This window comes from Corapipo altera, unplaced genomic scaffold (genome assembly GCF_003945725.1).
Source record: "Corapipo altera isolate COAL_440 unplaced genomic scaffold, ASM394572v1 112, whole genome shotgun sequence".
In the NCBI taxonomy this organism is placed as follows: domain Eukaryota; kingdom Metazoa; phylum Chordata; class Aves; order Passeriformes; family Pipridae; genus Corapipo; species Corapipo altera.
In genome coordinates, this window is record NW_020884899.1 from 8,670,778 (window position 1) to 8,697,212 (window position 26,435).

At 41.7% G+C, this 26,435-nt stretch overlaps 2 protein-coding genes across 5 annotated transcripts; one reads left to right on the forward strand and one right to left on the reverse strand.

Annotated features, from left to right (window-relative positions):
• Nucleotides 1-74: 74 nt before the first annotated feature.
• ECHDC2 (enoyl-CoA hydratase domain containing 2) lies at nt 75-6,713 on the reverse strand. The gene is made up of 10 exons (XM_027649278.1): nt 6,629-6,713; nt 5,322-5,389; nt 4,626-4,713; nt 4,024-4,110; nt 2,913-3,005; nt 2,226-2,282; nt 1,665-1,852; nt 1,187-1,237; nt 817-864; nt 75-343 (listed from the first exon to the last, which is right to left on the reverse strand). Exons 2-10 carry the CDS (start codon nt 5,370-5,372, stop codon nt 266-268), a joined length of 741 nt encoding a protein of 246 aa, XP_027505079.1. The 5' UTR covers nt 5,373-5,389; nt 6,629-6,713; the 3' UTR covers nt 75-265.
• A 1,007-nt stretch (nt 6,714-7,720) lies between these two features.
• SCP2 (sterol carrier protein 2) lies at nt 7,721-25,859 on the forward strand. Of its 4 annotated transcripts, none has more exons than XM_027649272.1 (16): nt 7,729-7,881; nt 9,435-9,489; nt 10,042-10,113; nt 10,602-10,733; nt 11,322-11,386; nt 12,431-12,557; nt 13,438-13,501; nt 13,744-13,830; nt 14,368-14,518; nt 15,019-15,166; nt 16,615-16,722; nt 18,525-18,678; nt 21,270-21,363; nt 21,952-22,081; nt 23,415-23,494; nt 24,702-25,859. In XM_027649272.1, the coding sequence occupies exons 1-16, from the start codon at nt 7,840-7,842 to the stop codon at nt 24,795-24,797; spliced, it is 1,605 nt and encodes a 534-aa protein (XP_027505073.1). In that variant the 5' UTR covers nt 7,729-7,839; the 3' UTR covers nt 24,798-25,859. The 4 variants fall into 4 exon arrangements, with proteins under 4 accessions (XP_027505075.1, XP_027505076.1, XP_027505073.1 ...); XM_027649273.1 differs by having other exon boundaries at nt 21,273-21,363; XM_027649274.1 differs by lacking the exons at nt 21,952-22,081; nt 23,415-23,494; nt 24,702-25,859 and having other exon boundaries at nt 7,721-7,881; nt 18,525-18,707.
• Nucleotides 25,860-26,435: the final 576 nt, after the last annotated feature.

Here is a 26,435-nt window from a genome sequence, read left to right on the forward strand (position 1 = left end):
CAAAGCTTCTCCATATTCCTTACTTGACATCTGTGTGAGAGCAACACTGACTCAAGATGTACGTGCTTTAAGGATCAGGTGTACAAAGTTAAATCTTTATTGGAAGATTAGTACAGAAAAATGATCCAGTGGAGTATTCAGAAATGCAGTCCAAGGCAAGGGGTTAAGTGCACAGAATGGTGTCATAAAAATTATCCCCAAGAAATCAGTGGGTGCTCTTCAGTCCTACTTTACTTTCCAAAAATCAAGGGGAAGCTAGAAAGTGTTATTTGCCGATAAAGCGCGGTGGTCGTTTCTCCCTGAAGGCAGCCATCCCTTCCTGACGGTCTCTTGTGGGAATATTCTATATTAAAAAGAAAAGCAAAGCAAATGGTATGTTTTCCACTGACAAGTAGATGTGCTTTTAAGTCCTGGCTAATTTGGCAGTAGTGGTGTAAGACTAAGATTGCTTTTCTGTCAATACATTAAGTCCCAACTTCCACGTTCTGCGATTAGGAAAATAGAGACTGGGTTCTAGAGTAACTCACAAGCAAAGCATCTCAGACAAAGACTGTAGAACTAGATAGGAAAACAGTTTTCCCTAAACTTAATGCTTTACCATCTTAAAATACACTGAGAGGCACGTTATATTGTAATAAAATAATGTACTGTATTGTTCCATTAGCTAAGACAGGTGCGTGCTCTCAAAACTTGGCACAAAGATTCCTCACAGGAGGAATCGTTTTTAATTTGTCAAAACCAAAACCACTTGTAAAGCTCATCCTGTAATTAAAATACAGTTGTTCCTTTCAGGAATGAATTCTGAAGGTAACCTACCTGGGCATAGCACATCCCCTCAATAGCCATCCCTGATGCAATGTCGACCTGGGGATGAGAGGGAAGGGTGAGATTTTTCTGAAGTACAGCCCTCAAAGCTCTTCATAGTTTTCAAATCAATAAACATTCACTTGTAGTACAGAGTGACCTTCACTCCTGTATTAGAACTGCAGTGTTAGTGACTAGAAGAGAAATTCTGCCCTATTAATTTTATCTTTAAAGAAAATCTTTAAAACCTCTGCAATGGCTTTAAATGCCTGGTCTAAATATGGATTATAACTCATCTGTTCTGATCATTTTTAATGTAGTAATTTGTAAGGGCTGCTCGTTTGCTTCATTCACCTCAATATTTATAAAAAAAATTTATTACCTCCATTCCTCTGTTTATTGCCAGTTTTCCCATTTTCACAGCAAATGGAGCCTTTATTAAAAAAAAACAGAAATCAAACTACAACAAACATTTAAAATAATTAAAGCCACATTCATTCATAATAGAGGAATTGTTATGCCATTGTCCTAGCTCCAAATGACCTTCTAGTCTACAAAAATTTGCAGCAAGTTAGTAAGTATTTAAAAAAAAAAATTAAAAATCGGTGTTTTCTGCAGTTCACATATGTACATGGTGAAAGGTTTCAGTGTGTCCTGCAGGGCTGCATGACTGCAGCTGGGGGTAAAACTGTCCTGTGGGTTAATCAGCTGGATGTTAATGCTTGTTCCTACAGAAATTGTATTCACAAAGGACAGTTAAGAGACTTAAACATGAAGAACCAAGACTTCAGTATTTCACAGGAAGGAATTTCAGTTGTTGTTTGCTGTCTTTACGTTGCCCACATAAACACCACACTTACCTGGGGAAGGATTTCTTTAGCCAAAGCTAGTGCTCTCTGGTAAGCTGCATCTCCCTCGCTGTTCTGTGGCACTGAGTGATTTACCAAGCCCATGGAGAAGGCCTGTTGTCCATCAATCTGTCTGCCAGTGAAAATGAGTTCCTTTGCAAGACCTATTCCAACACATCTGGGCAGGCGCTGGGTTCCACCTTAGGATAACAGTGAAAACACCTTTTCTCATTTCTGAGAAATGCCCCACTAGTATTCTGTCTCCTTAAAAAACCAGGAGGTTTAAAAAATAAAGGCATCATATAACCACTAGCTGACTATGTCAACATTTTGAAAGGCATCTGAAAAGCTCCCTTTTGAGTATTTCGATAAACAAGAAAAGGTGTAAAGGGACTTTCCTAAATTCAGAGTAAGTCTGAGACAGGGTTTGGGGCAGAACTCTTGATTCATAGATCTCCTGCATCACTGTGAGATGCTACTTCTAATTTACATCCAAAACACTTAAAGTGCTCTAATGGCAAAATATTTACTGTACAGCTGAGAAAGTGTGACTGAAGATTGAGTGCAGGTCACCTGCTCCAGGAAGAAGTCCTCGTGTGGTCTCAATAAGGCCCATTTTAGCTGATGAAGCTATTAAAAAAATAAATGCAGGGTTAGTTACTTTTTGATTTGTATAACTACAAGTTTTCCATACTGAACTGATTGATAAAACTACAAACTGGCAATACTGAACTGGAACTCCATTTCTCCAAGTAGCCAGAAAGTGAGTACTACAGTGTTTCACCAATGTCCATCTCAAGTGCCATGGGGGATGTGTGGTATGGCTGCTTAGCCCAATGTAGCAGTTTTATCTAGAACAAGGAATCTTATGTCCATACTAGATAAAACGTAATGGATGGAAGCACAGAAACAGAAAAAGGAAATCTTCCAGTCCAAACTGATTTAAATTGGGAAGGTTAGATCTAGCCAGAGTGCTGATCCAGAATTACATTCCAATAACTGCTTAATTTTACTAATAAAGTTTTCTAAAGGAATCCTAATCTTACCTAAAAATAGGCTTTACTTTTTAAGCATGGAAACTGCTTTTCCAATAGTAACTAAACGTCACAATTTCTGAACAAATGCTTCCTCATTTCCTGAACTGTTTTAAGTTCCTCTCAAACTTCTGGATTCTATCAACAGTCCATTCTCAAGCACGTAAGTTCTCTTCAAAATATAGTCACTGATTGCAGGACGATTCCTACATGGAGCAACACCAACCTGCCACTCGAAGGTCACAGGCCAAGGCCAGTTCTAGTCCCCCTCCCAGCGCGTAGCCATCGATGGCAGCGATCGTGGGCACAGGCAGGGCAGCTGCAGAGCACAGCACAGGTTACGCACTTGTGTCCCAGAAGTTCTCTTCTGGAATTTGAATCCTTAAACTCTAAAGCTTTTAGTCCAAAATTGCCCAAGAATTCATTTTCTACTGCAACACAAAGCAGGGTGAACTGTCTCCTTGCAAACTGATCACATCAATGTCCAGCTGGTGCAGCTCAACAGTCAGGGCAAAGAAGCCACCCCAAGTCACTGTCACAAGGATCAGTTTTTCTGGTGTTTTTGTCAGCCAAGGCTCCTGAACTTGGTAAACACTGTTGTTACCTCACAGTTGAGCAACGTGATGTATCTGGAGATTATCTGCTTGATACCTTTCCAAATATTCTGGGAGCTGGATGCAAACTTCAGACATGTGCTACTTCTGTGCTATAACCACCCCTCCCTGACTGCTCCTGGGGGTTTTTTAATTACTGCAACTCTGATTGGTATTTTAGTCAGCTTTCACTTTGGTTTTTCTCTCTAGTGAGAGCAGAATAATTCATAAATAGGGGAAGAAAATCAATTGCATGAGTCCGTATTCCTTTCAGAAAAAAAAAAAAAGGAGTGGAGGAGTTGTAGATACAAACCCAAACATTCCACAAATCCATTTAGCAAATCCATTCAGAGATTCAAATCCATGTTGTTAGGGCACTGCCATATCCTGAGAGTTTCAGAGCATGTACTGGAAGTGGGACAACCAGCACAGCTCACGTTGTCTAGCACTGCCTCCCTAGGATTCCACAGAACTGGATATAAATGCTTTGCCATAGCAGGTATTTTATTTATTACACCCATGTGTGTGCACTGCTCATGTTGTGGGTAAGGCAGTACTGAAATGCATCTTGTCCTGGGAGTGGCAGCAGGAGAGTTAGTATTTTACCAGATCTTTGTTTCAGGCATAAGCTGGAGTAATTTGGGAAGCAACTCCTACATGGATAACCTGCTGGTTGTCCCCTCCTACAGCATGTTTCACTACAGGTAGTCTGGGATAACTTTTCCAACTGAAATAATCCTTTACCTATTTCATCCATGAGATTTCTCAGCCTTCTAACAAACAGTCCAACTTCTGCATCATCCATCTGTGCACGTTCCTTTAAGTCTGCTCCTAAATAACAGAGAGAAAGGTTAGAATCCAGGAAAAGCCATCCAAACTGTGTTCCCTCCTGTCCCTCTCAGAGGACAGACCATTTCATTTCAGAAGTTTTGAACTACAGCATTCTGTAGAGGTTAAGTAAGGTCGGGGGAGGTCAGAGTGTGGACACTTGGGCTGCAGCAATGGGGGCTGCTCCTCTGTGCCCTTTCCACAGAGGAACACCAACCACTGTATGTAAGGATGACAATCCATAAAACTGGAAAGAAGAACTCCAATACCAGAGCAGCTGTGCTTGAAGAAATGGAAAACAAATAGTGGCACCATGCAGCCTGTGTGGCTCACTCTGTCACACACATCTTCATCATGGAAGCCAAGAGACAGACAGCTGAGAGAACAATGTGGTTGTTATTTGCCACACAAAAAAATTGCCTATTTTTCTTTTAGCACACATTTTCTGCTTGATCTGATCACAGTCCCAAGAGCCATCATGTTTTTTGAGCACAGTTTGCAGAGCCTTTGTTACTCACCTGCACAAAACACACCTTTCACCTGGCTCTTGAACACCACCACACGCACCTTCTCATCGAAGCGGAGCTGCTCCAGGGCACTGAACAGCTACGAGGGAGGGAGGGCAGACAAGGGGGGAAAAACTTCAGGCATAAATTAGAGCAAGCTCCTAATATATGATACAAGGGTTTTCTTTTTGCCCTGCAGGTGCCAGGATATTTCTGGAAATCATGTAAGTGGAACCAGCAGGATCTTTCCGTGACAGCCTCAGAATGATGTGTTTCCCCATCTCTTTTTTCCTTCCACTCAGAGATGAACCTTTGCTGTACCTTAAACTCATTCCCTTTTCTGTCAAGGCATGAGCTGGACTTTCTCGAGGATGTATTATTCTTGAACAGATCACCTGCTAAGGTGTGACAATGAGTATGTTTTTGTTGTAATTACACAAGTAAGGACATTAACTTGCATCTGAGTTTAATTAAATTAAATTAGCTAACTTCAATAACTCCAGTATCTCTGTCCAGTCCACATCTGAGATACTGCAGTAACTATCACAATCCCTTTTTCTCCAGGCTAACCTGCCTTGCCCTGGTGCCATCTCCCACTGACCTTCAGCAAGGGATAAGATTTTGTTTTACATTTCCTACAACTATTCTTACTGCAGTTGGTTATTGATCACAATTCCAAACACACTTACAGGCCAGGCCCATACTCACTTCGTTTACAAATACTTTTCCCAGTGAATTTCTCGCGTGGGGTCGGTTCATTAGGATTTCAGCAATACCTTGGTAATAGGAGACAATTTCAGTTATACTTCATTTAGTTCTCTGACACAGTAATTCAACTGGGAACAATATCTGCATGTGCTGCATCTGCTCTTCCCTGAAAATGCATGTAAAGTATTTTCTAAACCAATCAGTTATTTGAAAAGTAGAGGTGGCACACCATGTCTACAAAACCCAATTATGCAGAAAAACTGTAAAATTCAGCAGCACTGTAAATACTATTAGACTTTGAAAAATCAACACAACATCCAAGAACATATGTCTTAGAATCACTGCAGAAATGGGGAAAAAAACCCAACAAACCAAAACCCAAACGATCCATCTTAGATTTCTCTTTTGAATGTTACTTAATTTAGTTCTTATTGTACAGTCTTACTATGTTCAAGTACATTTCTTTAATGAAAAAAATTCTCTTGGGATTGCTGTTGGCATGAGAACAGCACAGACTGGTCACTCTCAGTTCATGTTCCAGAACCACTAGGGAACTGCAGCTCCATTTTATTTAAACTTAATAAGCTCATCAGTGGAAAAGACTCCACTAAAAGTTCCTAAGTCCAGGCAGAAAAATAAGGCCAAAATATATATCTACTTCTCCCTTGCACTTGTGACTTGTAAATTATTATCCAATGGCTTCTGTGTGCTTTGGAAAGAAAAAAAGATCTATCCTGTTTCCTTGGCTGGACTTCTGCTCACTTCCCAGGCACGAACGTTCTAAGCTGCTGTTGCTGCTGCTGTAGGTGCACAGCTGTACCTTGCACGTGTGTATTCCTTTGCCTGTGCCAGGGGCCAGCTACTGAACCAGACACAGGTGACAGCAGCAGCAGCAAAAGACACAGCTGTGGGAACTGTTCACGGGTATGTAACCAGCAAAACTACCAAGAGGTGTTTAGGAGCTCTTGCAATAGTTACAAAGAAAGTAAATCCATTGGCAATCTGAACCAAAACTCAAACTGTTTACTGGCTCTCATGCATAACTGTGCACAGACATGCCCAAGTCCTGTCCTACCTTTAGCGCTGTACATTGCTGATGTCAGAAAAATCTAAGGTATGCAAACCAGAACTTCCTGTGCTGAGCTCTCCTGCACACGTAACTTAAGAACATGCATCTAGCTGTTCATTTGGCAGGGGCGTTCTCGGAAACAAGGCATAACTGAAAGCTAAGATACGACGGACGACCTGGCTTCAACCCCCGCCCTCCCTGCAGCACCGGGTCACCGCGCCGGTCCCCGGGCACTCACCGCCGCTGTCGCCGCCGGCCGAGCCCACCAGCACCTCCGCGCCCCGGCGGGGTTGGGCCGCGGGGGTCCCTCGGCGGGCCCCGCGCAGCGCGGCGGGCACCGCCCGGCCCAGCCGCAGCATGGCCGCTCTGGGGCCGCTCTGGGGCCGCGGGGCACGGCACGGGACGGGCCGCCTTTAAGGAGGACCTAGAGGAGTCAGGGACACAGTGACAGCCCGCTGGAGTGGAAGGGTTACTGACAAGTGAGGACTCGTGCGGTGGGAAACAAGGTAGATGCCGCCTGGATATCTGTGGAAGGCAAGAGCTGACCTCCTTTTTTGTCCCGTGACGGAGCCGTGGAGATCCTCAAGGATGGCACCGTGAGGGAAGGGGAAGGACTCTTGGAAGAGTGGGTTGATGAAGGTCAGACGTTGTTTTCACCGTGAACCCATCCAGCATTTCAGGAAAAGAGGATGATCCCTTCAAGTGACGGACCTGAAGACATCTCTGAAGGAAAAGAATCACAGAATCAATTGGATTGCAAAAGATCTCTGGGATCATCGAGTCCATCACGAATCATCACTGAGTACCATGTCCAGTCTTCCCTTAAACACCTCCAGGGACAGTGACTCCACCACTTCCCTGGGCAGCCCACTCCAATGTCTAATCACCCTTTCTGGGAAGAAATTCTTCCTGATGTCCAGCCTATACCTCCCCTGGCACAGCTTAAGACTATGTCCTCCCGTCTTATTGCTTGTTACAAGGGAGAAGAGACCGACCCACACCTGGCTCCACCCTCCTGTCAGGGAGTTGTAGGGAGAGAGAAGGTCCCTCCTGAGCCTCCTTTTCTCCAGGCTGAGCCCCCCCCAGCTCCCTCAGCCGCTCCTCATAGAACACGCGCTGCAGACCCTTCCCCAGCTTTGTTGCCTTTCTCGGGACACGAAGAGACTTGCGTCATTCCAGCTCCACTTTGGAGAAACGTCTGATGAGTCAACAAGATAGGGAGATTCGGGGGAATAGGCCAGGATGGCTGTAGGGATGGCCATGGCTGTGCTATGGACGGGTTCAACCCGTCCGGGGCCGCACCGGGTCCTCCGCTCCTTTAAGGGGCGTGGCGGCGCTGGCCCGCCTCTGTCGCTCTGCCCGTCCCTCGGTGGCGCTGAGGGCCCGCGGGTCGCGGCGGCAGCGGCAGGACAAGGAGGAGCAGGAGCAGGAGGGGGTCCCACTGCCATCATGCAGCGCCGGGTGTTCGTGGTGGGCGTCGGGATGACCAAGGTACCGCCCCCGGCCCTCCCCGGCACCGTGTGTGTGAGGGGGAGCGGCCCGGGCCAGGCTGGGCTCGGCGGGTGTCCCCTGTGGGCGCTGAGGGGACGCAGGGGGAGCCGTCCGCTCCCTCCCTCCCTCCCCCGTGGGGTGAAAGCCCCTCACCGCGCCCGGCGCCGCCTCAGCGGGCCCTGGCGGGGCAGAGCCGTGCGGTGCCGGCCCGGGAGGCAGCGGCGCCGCGCAAAGTCCGCCCGCGCCCGGCGTGAGGGGGAGGCCGGAGCGCGGCCAAGGGGAACGTGGTGAACCCGCAGAGCGGGTCGATACCACAGACCTGCAGTGGGCACAGTGTCCCCGGAGTGTCACCGCAGCCGCTGGCCCGCGGCTTGGCCTTGCCCGAGGGGCTCAGGGCCTCTCCTGGGCAGTTCTGTACCCGGTCACTCAGCGGCCAGCACAGTTTCCTCCGCAGCTCCCTGAGAGCGGGTTGCAGCCAGGTGCGTGTGGGGCGCTTCTCCCCAGTAACAACTGACAGGACAAAAGGAAATGGCTTCAAGTTTCCATGGGGAGGTTTAGGAGTAGGATTAGGATTAAGTAAAATTTCTTCACCCATAAAAATTGCCAAGCCCAGGAAGGGGCAGCCCAGGGCAGTGGTGGAGTCACCTGAGGCCATCATTTAGTGGTGGATTTGGCAGTTCTGGGGTAATGGTGGGACTTGATCTTAAAGGTCTTTTCCAACCTAAATGATTTGATGATTTTCAAAGAGGAGCAAAAGCTAAAGGAACAGACTTTTACAATGATCAACTCGCTGACTGATTTTTCTTATGGCCTTCAGTATGAAGGTTCTCTGACTAAATTAATGGAAGGAGGCACTACAGTAAGTACAGCAGTGTTGCAAAACGCTGGAGTTGGGGAGGAAAGCACAAGGAGGCAGAAAATTAACTTTTGTACACTCACAGGGAATGTCAGATAATTTGTAGAATGAAGACTTTTTTTTAGCAGCGACACTTTTTGTTAGTGATGTAAAAACGCAAAGCACATGTGTTTGTGGTGGACTCTAACAAATCACTGCAAAGAAAATAGAAATGCCATCTCTACTCCAATGATGAGGGGTGAGGTATGATAAATTCTGTACAAAAAGCAAGCATTTTCTTGTTACAAATAGGAGTAGAACAAAATAAAGGGGAAGGGAAGTATTTATCAAAGTCTTAGTGAAGATTATGATATATTATGATGAATCAGTGACAATGACAGTTCTTCTCTGTCCCACCTCCAGGCTTTGCACAGGGTTATTGTCCATATCCACAGCCATGGATCTTCTTTAAGAATGAGCAAAAATGGCCCTCAACTTCCATAAAGTGCCCCTACTTTATCTGGATTTGGCAGTAGCACTTGGGAATTGTCAAGGTTTTGTGCACACACTTTTGGATCAATTAAATTACATTATTTGCATTATTTAAAGCTGACTTCAATATTAAATACAAAGCTTTTAAATATACCAATTTGAGCAAAAAAGGTATTAAATCTCACTGTGATTTGTTTTTTGGTTTTGTTTTGTTTCCTCTTGTCAGTTTTCAAAGCCTAATGAGAACAGTGCTGATTATCCTGAAATGGCTAAGGAAGCAGGTAATTTAATAATAAAGCATTTTGTTTGATTGCTGATGCTTATTTTAAGTCTTACAGTTAATATTTTTATTATACATATGAAGGTACAACTGCTGTTCAGTTGTATATAAAAAGAAAAGACCACTCTCAGAAAATCCATAACTGACCTGTCCAGCTCGCTGTCTCCAATGCTGAAGGCAGCAGGATGGCTTAAAATTGGATTGGACCCTTAAATAATTTAATACTTAGCTATAGTATTCAAAACATACTTTCATTGGGATGAACCACCTTTGTGCAGGAACACAATTGAATGAAATTTGCTGATAAAGAAACTTGTTCAGAACTCAAAACAGTGTGAAATTGTCCTTGTGAGTATTAAGGTACAAGACTATATTAACCATTTGCATCATATAACAATGAATTTGTACAACTCTTTTTCTAGTTTGAATGCAGGAATTGTACATACAACTACATATTACAGCAACTAGGGTTGCTTGTTATGCTTGTGAGAGCTGCTTTTTTTTTTTCTCTTCAATTTTAATTTTTTTTTTTCAACTTGTAACTGTTTTTTAGGCCAAGCAGCTTTAGCTGATGCTGGGATTCCTTACTCAGCAGTGAAGCAGGCGTGTGTGGGTTATGTTTATGGTAAGTGATGTTTGATTGGGATGTGACATCCTTGACAGTTGCAGACGTCTCTGTGGATAAAATTTATCTACATCTGTGTGGATAAAGTATGGGGGAATCCCATGCATAAGCTTTCTATTATGGGGAAACCTATGTAGAGAGAGTTTTGCATTTACTTTCTTCCTGCTTCTCTCTTAATGGCTGTATTATGGCAACTGGAGTAGGGTCAGTCAGCTGTGATAGCTAGAGCAGCTTTCAAGCTGCACCTCTGAGTCCTTTCTGCCACTTTATCACAGAAGCAGGACAAGCTTCTGTCTTTAAAATCTGATGAGTTTCACCTTTTTTCTGAGGTTCTTTGCTGTGGTTACCTGGCAGACACACTCATGGGGACAGTTCAGAAGTTCAAGTTCACAGTTTAAGTGGTAGCATTGCACATATATGGCAGGATTTCTTTTTGTGAGTGGAGTTTGAGTTTGTACCTTACTTTAATGCTGTGTTTCTCTCTAAAGGTGACTCTACCTGTGGACAGAGGGCCATCTACCACGGGTTGGGTCTGACTGGCATTCCCATTGTTAATGTCAACAACAACTGTGCCACTGGATCCACTGCTCTCTTCATGGCCAGACAATTAGTAGAAGGAGGTGAGTTGTTTTGCTCTGGAGCTGGGTAACACATAGTCTCTGTTTCTAGGAAAGGAAAAGGAGAGAAGAATCTGCTAAAAAGCCTAGCTTTTAATTTTATTTTTTTTAACTTGAAGTTAACACAAGTGTTTGACTAAGGCATTTTTGGAAGGGAGGGGAAGAGCAATGCCTTGTGACAGACTGCTTTGAACTGATAGATGAGCATTTCCTTCTGTTTCTGCAGTTCCTTTGTGGACTTTGATACTTTCTTGCACTTAAATGCTGATGTTTCTGTAATGAAAACTATAGTATCGCTGTATGATTATTCTAGTATTTGTAGCAGAGACATAAGTGCTTGCTTGCCTAAGACAATTGCTGGCAAACAGTTAAAATAAACCCAAATCCTGTAGCGATCTCTGATTCCTGAGTATCAGTATGTCTGTATCAATATCATTTTTCAGTTTAATTTGACTCCCTTTCAAAAATGAAGGAAGGAGGAAGGGCAGCTGGTAGGTGTTTATGTACACATCTTATAATTGAATAGTTGTTAGTACTTAGTGTCATTTATAATCACATTGTGCTTTAAATGGCCACAAATTTTATTTTAAGGTTTGGCAGACTGTGTTCTGGCACTTGGCTTTGAGAGGATGGCGAAAGGATCTCTTGCTACAGGTGTAAGTGTCTGAAACACTTCATATGTTCTGTGTTTGTAGCGAGTTACACCTCCTCACTCTCTGAGACATATTCTCATTTATCCCAGTTGCTTCATTATGTTGCTGTAGGGGATTACAAAATAAACCATTATTTTGATCCACAGAAACTTTTAATGAGTTTTATCATTCTGATGACAGCCGACGTGCAAATTTTGCGTGGAATGTTTTAGAATTAATTTTGTGTAATATGTCCTGCTTCTAGTATTTTGTCAAGACTGTGTTAAAGGTTGGGTTAAGAGGGAACAATGAAAATACCAGATGGAATACTGAAGCTTTGAGTAATTGAAGTGTCTTCCTCAAAATGACAACAGCAAATCAAAGAAATAATCTGAGTCTTCCAGCTTGATGCTTACTCGGTTGACCTGTTAACACACTTTCCCAAAACCTGAGGGCTTCTTGACTCTTCTTTGTTTTTACTGGAGAAGTCTGTGGGAGTTTGTTTATATTTTGCCTTATGGCAAACTGTATTAGAGACCATGTGTCATTTAACTACAGAACTGCCAGATTTGGTAATATATGCAAGAGGTTTGGGTGAGAAATGTTACATTTAACAAGTGATAAAAATGAGCAAGGGTTATCTTTTAACATGCTCTAGAATATTTCATCTAAGCTTCATTGAAAATGCTACTATAGAATTAATTTTATAACTCGAAATTATATTAACTATAGGGTTTTAAGTGAGGGGAAAAATACCCAATGTCCTCTGCTGAAAATAGTGACTGTGGTAGAAATCACATAGCAGTGATCCTTGCCTTGAGTCAGTGCAGTGGTTATAATGTTAAGGCATTTTCTGCTTATTTACTCTTTGTTCTAGTTGGGAAATTACGAATGCTTAAAAACAGGTCCCTGAAGTGTAACATACTGTCCAGTGGAATTGTTAAATGATCAGAAAAACCTTTATTTTCCTTGAAATCCATGGCACTTTTGTGGTGATGTTGTAGAGAAAAAGAAATTATGACTTTCTTGGTAACTATTTCTCTTTGTAACTATTTCTGTTCTCTTTAGTTTTCAGACAGAACTAATCCAATGGACAAACACATGGAAATTATGATAAATAAATACGGCTTAGCAAGTGCTCCAGTGGCACCTCAGTTGTTTGCAAGCGCTGGCAAAGAACATATGGAGAAATATGGTATGTCAACATACATTTTTTTTCATTGTCTTCTTTTAATGAATTGATTTAAAATAATATATTAGGGGTTTTAAAAAATGGTAGCATTCAGCATCCTTTCTTTTACCCAAGTGCTGCAACTGCAACATCTGCAGCTCACACACGAGGGAGTACATTTGGATAAAGAGTTCCCCACAGAACAGCTGGTGATGTGTAGGCAAACAAAACCATCAGGAGACAGAATTAAGGCTGTGATACAGAGTGTCTGGTGACTGTGCTCATGGTATGGTCTGTGTCTGTGTAAGGTGTGAACAATCAGGCTGCATAACTTCCTGCATTTTTAGCTTGTGCCTTAGGATGGGTGGCTGGGCTTGGGACTGGATTCCTTGGCAAAAGCTGTTGGGTGTTTGATTTAATCCCTTGAACTAGGCTGCTGACACTGCTGTTTCTTACCCCCTCAACAGATAAGAGAATTGGTCCCAAGGTAACAGGATGGACTGTTGTGCATCTTTTATTTGCACTTATTTTTAGACTATTATAGGGAAAAATGTTAGACTCTAATATTTCACTGCAGCTGTTTTGCACTGGTAGGAAAATGAGCATTCAAGTTTCAGTTGTATGGTAATACATCAAATAAAATGCACTTATTTTCTGTATTTTTATGTAACTGTTAGATATCCAAGTGGCTTGTTCTGTTAGCTAAAACTCAACCATGTTGAGTAGTCTTTATGTAATTTACTTTTGAGACCTAAGTTGAGCTCTAAGGAAAGCCTTGATAATAATGAGTCTCTTGTAAAGATGCTTGTAAAGGTCAGATGCTCATGACACAATATTTAAACTGTTACATTACCACTGTTTGGGTAAACAGAATATTTCAACACAGCTTTCTTTCCCCTTCCAGGGACAAATCCAGAGTACTTTGCAAAAATTGCATGGAAGAATCACAGCCATTCAACTAACAACCCGTGAGTGGTGTGCTCTGCTCCTGTACTGAACATCCCTTGGTAAAAAATTCAAGCACCACCAAGTACTATTTTTAGAAATGCTTTGTGGAGTATATTCTTTACTATGGAATGAGAATTTTCCCCAGCATAAATTCTACATCCAGTGCCTTATACATTGTAAAAACAGCTCTATAGCTGCCTTATAGTGTGATCTGAGTATGTCTAGTGCTGAAACTGAGATGGCATCTGTGTGTTGTCCTCAGGTATTCCCAGTTCCAGAAGGAGTACACATTAGATGAAGTTCTGCAATCTCGCAAAATTTTTGATTACCTGACTGTCTTACAGTGTTGGTAAGGAGAGGAAAATATATCTTGATGTTCAGACAAGTCTGTTTGTGTGTAAATTAAAATTTAGAGATGACTTTAAGGAAAACTTTTTATAGATAAAACAATTGTGGAAACTCTGTCATGACCAAGTGCTGGATACTTGTTCACAGTGCAATACAATGAGCTGAAATATGTTTTATACTTTGGGGTTCTCACATAATTCTGCATGTTTTACTCATGTGCAGCCATTGCTGTTAAGTGTTGATTTTTCTCTTCAGTGTTTCCTACACACTCTTGATCTGTTTATAGCCAAGTAGAAGCTTTGATTTTTCCTAAATTGAAAAACCTTTATGATATGTTTCTATTTTGATTTTCAAATGTCTGGTATAAATATTACTGCAAGTGCCCAGTAAACACTGTTGGAATTTATAGTTTCAGCCAAAGAAAATGTCTTTTCATTTGTCCTCTTTGGTTTTTTTTTGTTTGTATTAAAAGATAAATCTATGGAAGATCTACATTACTAATTTAGAATAATATCATCATTATTTTTCTTTCAATCAGTCCAACATCAAATGGTGCTGCAGCTGCAATTTTGGCTAATGAGGAGTTTGTGAAAAGGCATAAGTTGCAGCCAAAAGCTGTGGAAATTCTAGCCCAGGTGATGGCTACTGATTATCCAAGCACATTTGAAGAAAACAGTTGTATGAAGATGGTGGGTTTACAATTCCCTGTTCTCTGGTACTCGTTGGGATGGTTCTTCTGGGGTTTTGGTTTATGCATTTCTTGTTGTTTTGTTGGGTTTTTTTCTGCTGCAGTCATGTTCTGTTTAGGTTTAAAATACAGTCCTAGTCAGTGGCTGATAGAAAAAGGGAACAAGACAGTTTGAGGATTTGTTGCAAGGCTGTTGGTCTGACTCACACAAAGGAGCAAAGTGGCTGGTGAGCAAGGTCCAGAAAATAGAGGATATTCCCCAGAAAGTATTTGCATACCAGCAATAAGACTTAGAATGTATAATTTCTTTCTATACAATTCATATTGTACAAATATTAAACTCTGATATGTGATGCATTAAAATAAATCAGAATACCATCTCCTCTGGGTTACTTTCACTGACAGGATATATAGAAGCATGTTTAAAATTAAGTGTAGACATGAAATGGCTGGCTGTACTTCTTTAATGCTGCTTTAACATACAATTCCTTCTTTTGGCAGGTTGGCTATGACATGACTAAAAAAGCTGCACAGAAATGTTTTGAACAAGCAGGCCTAAAGCCCACAGATGTTGATGTGATTGAACTTCATGATTGCTTCTCAGTGAATGAGTTCCTTACCTATGAAGCTCTGGGACTCTGTCCAGAAGGTAACAGCATCAATGGACATCACTGTTTTATTAAAGTGGAAAGCACTAAAAATACCCAAATTAAGGACTCCTGTGATCTCAGTATTATGCCCTTTTTTCAGGGCTACGTACTTACCTACCCCAAGATCTCCATCCAGGTATTTCCTTTTAAGAGGATAAAAACTGGACAAGAATTGCCAATAGAGGGCCTTAGCAAGTCACTGATCTTTGGAACAACTTTGCCTCAGCGATGTTGGCAAGTAGTGACCATGCCTTTAAAGTCAACTGGGTTACAATGCACAATCTGCCCAGATTAGTGTAATGTCATTGAAGAGGGTGGATTTACAACAGGTTAAGTGGCAGTGGAGTTTAGTTCTGTGTATGTAAGTCAAACCATTAAAATTTTCTACTGAAGAGGTTTTCGAACTGCTACTTCAGTTTGTGATATATTTAAATTTTAAACATATTCTTGCTTTGCATAAATTACCATCTAACATAATCTTTCTCTAATATGTTTTTAACTGATTTTGAGAAAATACCATATTCTGGCACTAGGTGGTATATTGAGTCTGAGCTTTCTTACGAAAACAGAGACATTCGTGGAACTCCAAGACGACTTTTTATGTGTTTGTAGGTCTTCAAATATTTGCCTTTGAATGGTTGCTTATTTGCCTGATAAGTCTTGTGCATGGTAATTTAACAGTGCAGGTCTCACAATCTTTAGTCAGTCTGACCTTAATAGTAGATGGAACTCATCTTGCAGCGGTAGATTAATTAGGCATAGAGATTAATGAAAGGGCATAAACCACACTGTGGATTCAGATCTGCAAGACTAACCTGGTGTTCTCACTTAGTGGCACAAGTAAGTTATAAGTACAGGAACCATGGCAGATTCTTTTTAGATTTCAGAGTAATAATGTGGGCCCAAGAAGCTCGTACAAGAATAAAGGAATAAGAGCTTGGTTAAAAGGGAGAACTGTCTGTAGTCTGGAAAGCTGAGTAATTCTAAGCACTGATCTTAAGATTGGTTTTATTTACTATCTTAATGCCTTAATGCAGCCTTTGTGGCAAAGGCTCCTGTCCAACTTGGTGTTGACCTCCCATGTACTGGGGGGCACAAATTACAACTCTTTTACAAAAGACATAGTTATCACTGCAGTTTCATGAGCAAAGTAATAAATAGCTCCATTATATTGGTTATATCAAAATACTGTATATCAACAAAACAATTCAACAGCAAATTAAAAACCACTTTTGTATCAAATCCTTCTCTTCCCTGTTCCACTTTCTCCAGTGATATAAGCAATTCTCACTAAGGTAGTTGGGCTGATTCCAGTCGGCCCTTTGTGAAATATGAGCTGTAACATTTCCTTGGTTTTGCCTGACATGCAGCATCTCTGGTAAGTGACAGCAGAATTGACAAATCACTTACAAAGACCATTTTTCTTACATAAATTCTGTTTTTATAGGAAGAGCATGTGACCTGATCGACAGAGGAGACAATACTTATGGAGGAAAGTGGGTGATTAATCCCAGTGGTGGCTTGATTTCAAAGGGACACCCTCTTGGTGCCACAGGTAAGCAAGGACACTTCATTGAGTCACACCCCTGAAACAGGAGATGCAGCCCTTGAGCAGGCAGGGGCTTCCCACTGGTGCTTGACACATGAGAGCCTCACCATCAGCTCCAGAGCTTCTTTCCAGTTTCTCATTTCCAAATAATGCAAGTGTTAAGGCAGATTCACCACACAGGATTGCTCAAACCTATGTGAATTTGACCATTAGCACTGACTTAATTTTTGGTGCTTTTTTTTTTTTTTTTTTGGTGTTACTAAAGCAGTCTGCAAACAGTTAAACTTGTTTTTCTCCTAAATAATTACTCAATGGTAGAGTTTCTGATTAATGTGGTTTGAATAACTGTTTTTATATTATGTCATCCTTTAAATTTGAGATCTTGGAGGCTTTTACTGCCTCTGAATAGCCTGTTCCATTGTTAGCTGTACTAGAAGCCATATCTGTTAAATCTTGCATGTCAAAATATTTATCTGATGTTTAGAACAGAAGCTCACTTAGTCACCATTTGCCAGCAGCATGGCTTTTCCTTTTTGTTTGTTGGTTTGGGTTTTTTTTTTGGTTTCTGTAATATGCCGTGCTTGTTATCAAATGAGTTGGCTCTTGGATAAAATGTGATTGGATTTGTGAAAATAATTCACCTTCCTTGTTTGGAAATGAGAAGTTATCAGAAAACTGGAGAAGAAGAAACCTTGTAAAACAGCAAACTTTAATCTAAACAGCTGTAACAGTGAGATAATACCCAGTTGGTGTTGGGGGCAGGGGGAATTTTTAGGAAACTTTGGAGAAAAAAGGTTGCAGATAAATGAGCCTGTGGGTGTCTAACAGGATGAGAGTGTTGCATTGCCAGGTTTGAGTTAGTTTTTTGTCAGCTCCAGTGACAGATGTAGAGGCAGTTACTGGTATTTTTGCCTCTCTATTGCCATGGGATGGGGGAAGAATTGTTAAATTTTCAAACCATTCCAGGGCAGGCTGCACCACTGTGCACACTCACTCCTTGGGGCTGAGAGAGTGTCAATGAAACCTGTTCTGTGACTGGAATGATAAAATTCCTTGACTTGACTCATCTTCTTCATAATGTTTCAGTTGGCAATGTGTTAAATTCAGTCCACAACATGCAGATTCCTTGTCTGCCTTGCCCAATGGGCTGTGCAGTTGTCCAGGGGACGGGATGGAGGGAAGGAGAAATATGTGAGAAATGTCTGGAGGAGGGCAGTGGGGCTGGGGAAGGGTCTGGAGCACCAGGAGGGGCTGAGGGAGCCGGAGGGGCTCAGCCTGGAGGACAGGAGGCTCGGGGGGCCTTCTGGCTCTCTGCAACTCCCTGACAGGAGGGTGGGGCCAGGGGGGTCGGGCTCTGCTCCCAGGGAACAAGGGACAGGGCGAAGTGGCCTCAAGCTGTGCCAGGGGAGGTTCAGGTTGGAATCAGGAAGAAGTTCTTCCCAGAAAGGGTGATCGGGCTTTGGAATGGGCTGCCCAGGGAGGTGATGGAGCCACTGTCCCCGGAGGTGTTCAAGGAAAGAATGGACGCGGCATTAGTGCCATGGTGGTGTTGGGTCTTAGGTTGGACTCATGATCCCAGAGGTCTTTTCCAACCTAATTGATCCTGTGATTCTGCGTGTGGTGGAATCGGTCTCCAACTCCAGAAAGAGCTGATGGCACAATAGGGTAAACGTAATCCCAGAGTCAGGGCTGCGATGAAAAGGGGCTCTCCTCCCTTTGTGCCTCCCAAGGAGATCTATCTCTAATACCCGCGCTGGCAGGAAAGTAGTTTTCCCAATGCCCTGACGGCTCTGCGCTCGATGTTTCAGGGCTGGCGCAGGTCGCGGAGCTCTGCTGGCAGCTGCGCGGCCTGGCGGGGCGGCGGCAGGTGCCGGGGGCGAAGGTCGCGCTGCAGCACAACCTGGGGCTCGGCGGGGCCGTCGTGGTGACCCTGTTCGGAATGGGCTTCCCGCGGGGACACAGGTGAGACGGGGCTTCCCGCGGGGACACAGGTGAGGCGGGGCCGCCACGGCACGGGGCACCGCGGGGTCGCTCACAGGCCTGGCCCTGCTCCTCTGGGCTGCGCACGGTGGGAGAGGGCGAACTGCTGCGGGAACATTCCTGCCCCCCCACCCTGTGTCCCCGTGGCTTTGTGCCTCAGAACTTGGTTATTTTAGAGTTCTGGGTGCTGCTGCGCGAAGAAGGGAGTGCGCTGGTAACTAAACTTGCTCAGCGCTCTCGCTGGAGACCTGCTCATAACTCTTCTGTAGCCGCAGCCGTGCGGGTGTTGCTGAGGCTGTAACTCACACACTGCCCTGAGTCCGGGAAATAATGCGAGTTGGGAGGTACTGAAAAGAGTGTGTCTGGCAAACAACGTGCACTCGGAGTTGGGAGTCATGGAAAAGTGGAAACTGGTCCCTAAAAATGGGTCATGCGACTGTTTCTAAGGAAATGTCAAATGTTTGGAGGAGAAAAAAGTCAGCAAAACAAAACAAACCCTTCCAAGAACAAAACAGGCCCCATCAAAATGAATTAATTGAAAGTAGGCATCTGCTAAAAACATCCATGGGAATAGAGATACCCACTGCTGAAATTGTTACTAGTTTGGGTTCCTGAAGAATTGCTCTTAGCTGAGTTCCATGTGGTATTGTGAGTACTCAGAAGAGTTCAGGTGTGTTACTGGTCCAGTCCTGGCTACAGAATTTGCAGTTGCAGCCTTTTTCAGAGTGAGAGGAGAACACTGCTACAAAGGTGTCTGCACTCTGCTACAGTTCTGTGCTGAGGTGGACAGGAATGGAGAGAAAACAAAATTTGTATTATACTAGAATTTCAGGAGAGACTTTTTATACACAATTCCCTTTTCAACTTTGCTCAGAAAGATGGAGCTGCTCTTTGTGGGACTTAAAGGCTTTTAAAGGTTGATGCCAATACTTTATATTTGCTCTAAAAACCTGTGAACAGCAAAATTTATCAATTGGCCTTACAGTAATAAATATTCCTCTCCCTCCCAACTCATATTTCTAATGTCTGTTTTAGCTAAACCTGAGCAGATCCTGGGAGGTGATGATATAATCTGGAAGAGGTGACAAGAGAAGCTTGGAAGGGCTGCAGCAGTATTTTTTGTAGTACAGAGTCAGGAGTGATAATCCAGTCACTTCTGTGGTCTCTAAGAGATTGTCCCATGTGAGAAAATAGGTGTGATAGAGGAAGAATGTTTTCTCATGGATTCTCTTCAGACTTGCTCACAGAACTGGGCAGTGGGTGTTGGGACAGTTTTAATTCAGAGGGGGAAGGACTGTTACAGGGAATGTACTATTTTCCACTGCTTTGAGCTTTGTCTTTTAAAATACTGTAACTTTATGGAACAGAGAAACTGTTGCTATTTTTATATCCTTAACCTTGAGGTACTGCTAGAAGTGTAGTACCTTCCTGTCAGGAAGAGCTTTGCATGTAGATATAATGTTTCTCCTGAAGAAATGAAGTTTAATTTACTACAGCTCAGGTCACCCTCATTTGTGTTGAAAATTTTTAAAATACTTTGTTAGGTACAACTCAAAGCAGAGAAACCTTAGCAGTGCTTATTTCATCTCACACTGGAGAGGCTTAAAATCCTTTAGTTCCCCAAAGGCTCTGTGTGGGAGATCCCTGACATGGAGTTGCACTAATGTATATCAAACTTTGGAATGAAAGAGCCTGATCTCTTCAGACACCTCTTACGTAACTGATTTATGATGTGCATTGTGTAATTAAGGGAAAGGTGGTGAAATTCCATGTTTATGGGGATATTTCACGCCAGTTTGCTACAGCAATGTATGTAGAAACTAACCACTGATTCCAGATCTGGCCTGTGGCTTTAGCAAGAGCTGACAGGCATGTGCATCCAGGTGAATGGCAGCAGCACTTGATCCATTTGGCATTAGTTTTTGAAACAGTTCTGCTTTTTATTTGTTTTTTGGGGTTTTTTTCCTATACCTTACAAATTTTGCATCCTGTTAGTACAGCCCTGGTTTATTAATAAATTGGATGTGTCTCCTTCAGATGACAGTGCCCACTATTGCTACCCTGTCACACTTGTGGGGCAGTGTCAGCACCACACCAGTAAGCTCCAGCAACATTTCTTAGGCAATTCTGTCACTTCAGTAATACCAGACCTGACCACAATTTTGGACTCTGCTGCCAAGAGATGGTAATAACTGTAAACTTGTTTTTCCTGCTGCTTGAATTGCCATTTCTTTGGACATCTCCATGCTTGGCTCTGTGTGTCCCTGCAGAAATGAAGAGTTGGGTTTCATGCTGCTGTCAGACCATGCAGGATGATTGCTCCAGAGAATCAGGAATAATAAGATTAATGATTTACTTCCATTATAAAATTAATATTCTGTTCATGCACGAACTCGATACTTGATGTGATTGTAATTCAAGCTGTCAAGCCCATGAGAGAGCAAGCTTCACTTTGATAGCAGAGTTGCTCTGTGTTGCTGAAATGTTTCTTGCTGGCATTAGGCCTGTTCATGATGATTTGAGGATGCTGCAGATGTGATTAAAGGTTCATAAATTAATGGTTTTTGTTGCAGCAGCGGCCGCATCACGGCTGTGCCGCTCAGCGCAGCTCTGGACGGATTTAAGTCACAACTGGTCTTCAAAGAGATTGAAAAGAAGCTCCAAGAGGTACTTGACTTATTCTCTTACCTACAACAGGGTTTTAATTGGTAACAATGTGTGTGAAACCTGATGGGAATGAAGTAACATCCCTCACTTCCTCAGCACTGCTCATTGAAACAAATGGTACAAATTTGGTTCTGCTGGGCCAGAAACCTTTCTACCTGTGCCATGATTTTAAATTACTTTTTTTTCACATAGTTCCTACCTGCATAAGGGTATTTCAGTGAAGGCAAGTTTAGGCTGTACATGAAGAGCTTGCTAACTAACACGAGAGACTTTGTGTCTGCTGTTGGGTGCTTCCTTTGTAAATGTGATTAGAGGAAGAAATCACATTTTGTCAGACTTCCATCAGGACAAGGCTGTTAGGACTGTGGTAATTTTTCTTAGTTTAATAGATTTTAATATAGATAGTCGTAGTTTGAGTTTTTTGTTTGTTTAGATTTTTTGGATGGTTGTTTAAATGATGACTAACGGGGGATACTTTTATATTAGTACAAACGGTAAAGGTTTTTAAATTACTTTCTGTTAAATTCAGACTATCTGAAAATTATGTTGAAGTAAATTACTAACTTTCACATTACCTGGTCATTACAGGAAGGAGAGCAGTTTGTCAAGAAAATTGGTGGAATTTTTGCCTTCAAAATAAAAGATGGTCCTGGTGGAAAAGAAGCAACTTGGGTAGTAGATGTGAAAAATGGTAAAGGCTCTGTGGCAGTTAATTCAGGTCAGTGTTCCTGTAGAAAACACATAAAACTAATGGAGATAAACTCATATTCTTTTTAAGCTTTAATGAACAAAAATTATGTAGAGCTACCTTAATTAATTTTAAACTTTTCTTATTGCTGACACTTTTCATCCAGGATGTTTTGGACCAAGAGTTAAATGTCTTCTACTCTGAATCTATCTAGAGATAATTGTTTATTTTCTTAGAGGCTCCAGGCAGATCTGTCCTAGACTTCACAGGAGTCAGAATGAAAAATAAAAAAGTTAAAATCAAACCTTGGGGATTTTGTTGTTCTCACCTCTTAAAATTTGGGCCAGAAATTTAATTTGCAGTTGTTTTATTTCTCAGTTTGTTGGAGACATTGGTAGGTGGTGAGCTGGTCTGTCTTGTCAAGTTACTTCTCTGCAGGTAGTTAAGCAACAAAACTTCACTGATGTCAGTGCTGTACCAACTGACAGAAACTGCAAGTTCCATTTTAAAAAAGACAGAAATAAATGAGACACAGACTGAGGGGTGGTGAGGAACCCCATAAAAGTATCAGAAACACAGGATTTGTACCCTTGCCATGAAGGTGTCTTGGCTCATGTCAGAAGTCACACACCCCAGTAAGGCAAATAAAAAAACAAAGACAAGAGTGTGTCCTCAGAGTCTCATCTATCCATGAACCTGCATCACAAACCTTTTAGTTAAAAACAGGACAGGGGATTTGATTTGGAAATTCATTGTTCTAAGTTATTACAAAAAGAAAGGCACTGTTTTCTGTTGCATGCACAGTTATCAAATATTTCAGTTTAACAATAAAATGAGTATAGGAAAAGATGTGTGCAGGTTTTAGCCCTTTGGTATATCTATACCACTTTATATTGGAACTTATTAAAGTAATTTTTCAGCTTATTTTTAGTAAGAAGATCCTAAAAACTTCTGCATTTTAATTAATTCAAGTGGGTGCTTTTAGAATGCACATGTTGTTCCCATTGGAGGAGAGGACAGGAAATGCCTGGAATGTCCAGAGTGTCACAGGGGAAAACTCATCTATTCTGATTTATGTTAATACTAGCAAATTTAAACTTGATAAAACTGAAAGGCAGCTGTCAATGCTTGCAATCAACATTCTGTCTGATATTATTATTTCTTTTCAAGGAATAAATTTGCTTTCACAAAGGTCCATCTTCCTTCAGTGTTGGTCCCTTGCTGTTATTTTATAATGGCTCTTGGATGTACTTAGGTACCATTTTGCTAACCTGTAGTATCAACAGATTCTTCATGGGGTTGCAGCTTCTATTACTGTTTTATTTCTCATTTTGAATCTTCACAGTCAACTCTTCCCTTGCAGATAAGAAGGCAGATTGTACAATCACAATGGCTGACACAGATCTGTTGGCACTCATGACTGGCAAAATGAATCCTCAGACAGTAAGTGCAGCAAACATGGGATGATAAGAGGACTGACTTGTTAGTTCTGAGTGTGTTTACATTGAAATTATTTAAATAAATCCCCTGCTCCAGAACTGCTGTGTCTGATCTGAAAAATGACAAGTCTTGACCTTGTCTAAACAAATTGCCCAATGTAGGATTAATCAAGAAAGGGAGTCTCTGCTCTTCTGAACAGGTTCACACTATCTCAGACATGCTGTAGGTAATCCAGAAGGGGATTTAATAGTTCTTGGTTTGCAGAGAAGAGGGGGGGAATTCAGTGTTTGCAGTGTGCCATAAGAAAGGAGGAATGTGGAGCCTCTGTTTGGAGGGCTTTATGCTCATAGCTGGCATTAGTGTAAGGAGTGATCTTGGTGCCAAAAAACCAGAAACTGAGATTAATCCACTGAATGCCTGTGATTAGTTGGGGGTTTTTGTTTGGTTTTGCTTTTTTTATTCCTCTTGTGTGCCAAAAGCAGTCGTAGTGTATGAGTAAAGCAGATGTGTAAGTTTATGTGCTGCCTTCTAAATTTGAAATGCTCCTGGTAACATTCTTTCAAGTTTTTGGTCTGCTAATCACAGGGTAAATAAGAATGTTCACAAACTGAAGTGTGTTTAGGAGAAGTTTGAAGGTAAAATACATTACAGAAATGTTGTAATGTACAGGTAGAAAATTCAGAAGCAATTGCAGTTTTACACCTACAGTTTGGATATTTTAGTGCATGTGCTTCACCTTTTTACAAGGTCTGGAGGAGAAAAATCAAAATCTTCTGCATATCTGCTTCACAAACTAAATTTGCAAAATTTAATTGATCAGTAACAAAACCAGTTAAGGATTCGAGTTGAGAAATAAGTTGTGGCATCTTCTGTACACTGTGACTTTATGATCTGCAAATGAATTAATCAATTGTCTTATATGAACACTCAGCACCAAAACATGGAGTGCTGTGCCCTGCTCTGTGTGCAGATCCAGGGTTGGGATAATCCAAGAAACAAGCAATACCAAGTTTAGGTGTCACAAATACAAGAATACAACTTCCCCAGTTTACTGTTCTACCCTCTAGTGCCAGCAAATGCATTTATCCCTGGATGTGAGGTGTCTGCCAGAACTGCTGGAATTATCAAACCGTGCATACGGAACTCTCTGGGGGGTGCATTTGGGGTAATGTGTTGTATTGCATTTCACAGACTCTTTCTTTCTTTCCAGGCATTCTTTCAAGGCAAATTGAAGATTTCTGGGAACATGGGCATGGCAATGAAACTTCAGAATCTACAGCTTCAGCCAGGCAAAGCTAAACTTTGAGCTCAGTAGAGTAAATAGTCAGTATTTGATGTTCTTGACAAAAATGTAGAATGAGACTAGACATTATCAATAATATGGAGCAGGCTGGGTTTGATTGGACCTCTCTCACCTAAATTCTATGGTTAGAGACCTTAATTCTCTTCATAAATTCCATCAGTTTCTCTATGGTTAAGCTTGAGGTACTAACTCTTACAAATGATATATGGTGGGGTTTTGTGACAGTTTTAATTCTAATCAATATGAAAAATTTTATAAAACTTAGGGTTGAATGAGGCTGCTTTTTGTTGTTCAGGTTAGTTGAGAAGGAAGTGAGGAAAATTATAAATAGTTTGGCATATCAGTTGAGTGAGTTGCATTTTTTAAAAGCTGTAATAGCAGGTCATACAAATGCTTTCAGACTTCCACTCTAACAAATTTGCTGCTGCTTACATTAAAATAGTCTTGTAAAGGGGATCTCTAGCAACATTTTTTTAGAATAACTGTTAGGAATTTGCTATAAAATACTTTTCTTATTACTACTTTGGAATTAAAAAACCCAAATAAAATATCCAGAAGTAAGCAGGAACTAGAATGTTGAAAACAGATTATGTGTGCCAGGAGAGCAGAGAGGGAGTACAACCAACATGTTACCTGTTTTCTCCTGACAGAATCTGGTGTTGATCATGATGAAATTCTTGTCAGTAACATAAAAGCTTTAAGTTCTGTTTTGGGCAAATGTTTTCTGGTTGGAAGTTTAATAGAAAATTAAATATACTTTTCCTGTTCTTCTGTGTGTCTCTTGCTCAGATTTATAAAAATGGATTTCATGTTAATGTGCTGAACTGACTGTTTTGTTCAGGTTGTCACAAGGGGAACCTGCAGATGTCCATTGTTTCCTCCTCAGGCACTGTGAGTAGATAGTCCATAAACTACATCTCAGCCCAGCAGATACATCTCACATCCTCACATGTGGGCTATGACTGAGGAACTTAGGCTGAAACTTCCACTTCCCTGGTTTAACTAAAATCATAGTTGGGCTCCATGATCCTTGTGGGTCCCTTGCAACTCAGCATATTCTGTGATTCTGTGACAATAAAAATGAGCCAATTCAATAGTGAATGGTGACATGTTGCTGAGCAGTAAGAATGGCTCTACTGAATGAGACCAAAAACCTTTGTAGCCCACTAGATTTCTGACAGTTGATAGCTTGGAAGGAATATTAAGATGGCCCAAACATCTGTTTACTCGGAGTACTTTCCTGACTGCCAGTGATTGTAATTTTGTACTTTTTTTTTCCCAGCTCATAAATTTGAACCAAAACTGATAGGTCTGGATTGCCTTTCAGGAGTTTATCCAGTCCCTTTTTGAATCCTTGGACAGCTTTTTTCACATGGGTCATGAGTTTCTGCACCTACACATCATGTGGAAGTAAACTTTATCTTCTGCGTTGCAGTTTTATATCCCTTAGGTTTTTGTTCTTGGTTTTTTTTCATGTTTGATGGTGTTGGTTTGTTGGGTTTTGATTTTTTTTTTAAGTGGAAGAAACCATGAACAGCTTCAGAGGATTCCTGGTGTTTATAGTCTTGCCCTGTCACCGTCAGGCTTCACAGCTCAAAGAGGACATTCTGTTTAACTGTGTCACATGGAGACACCCTTGTG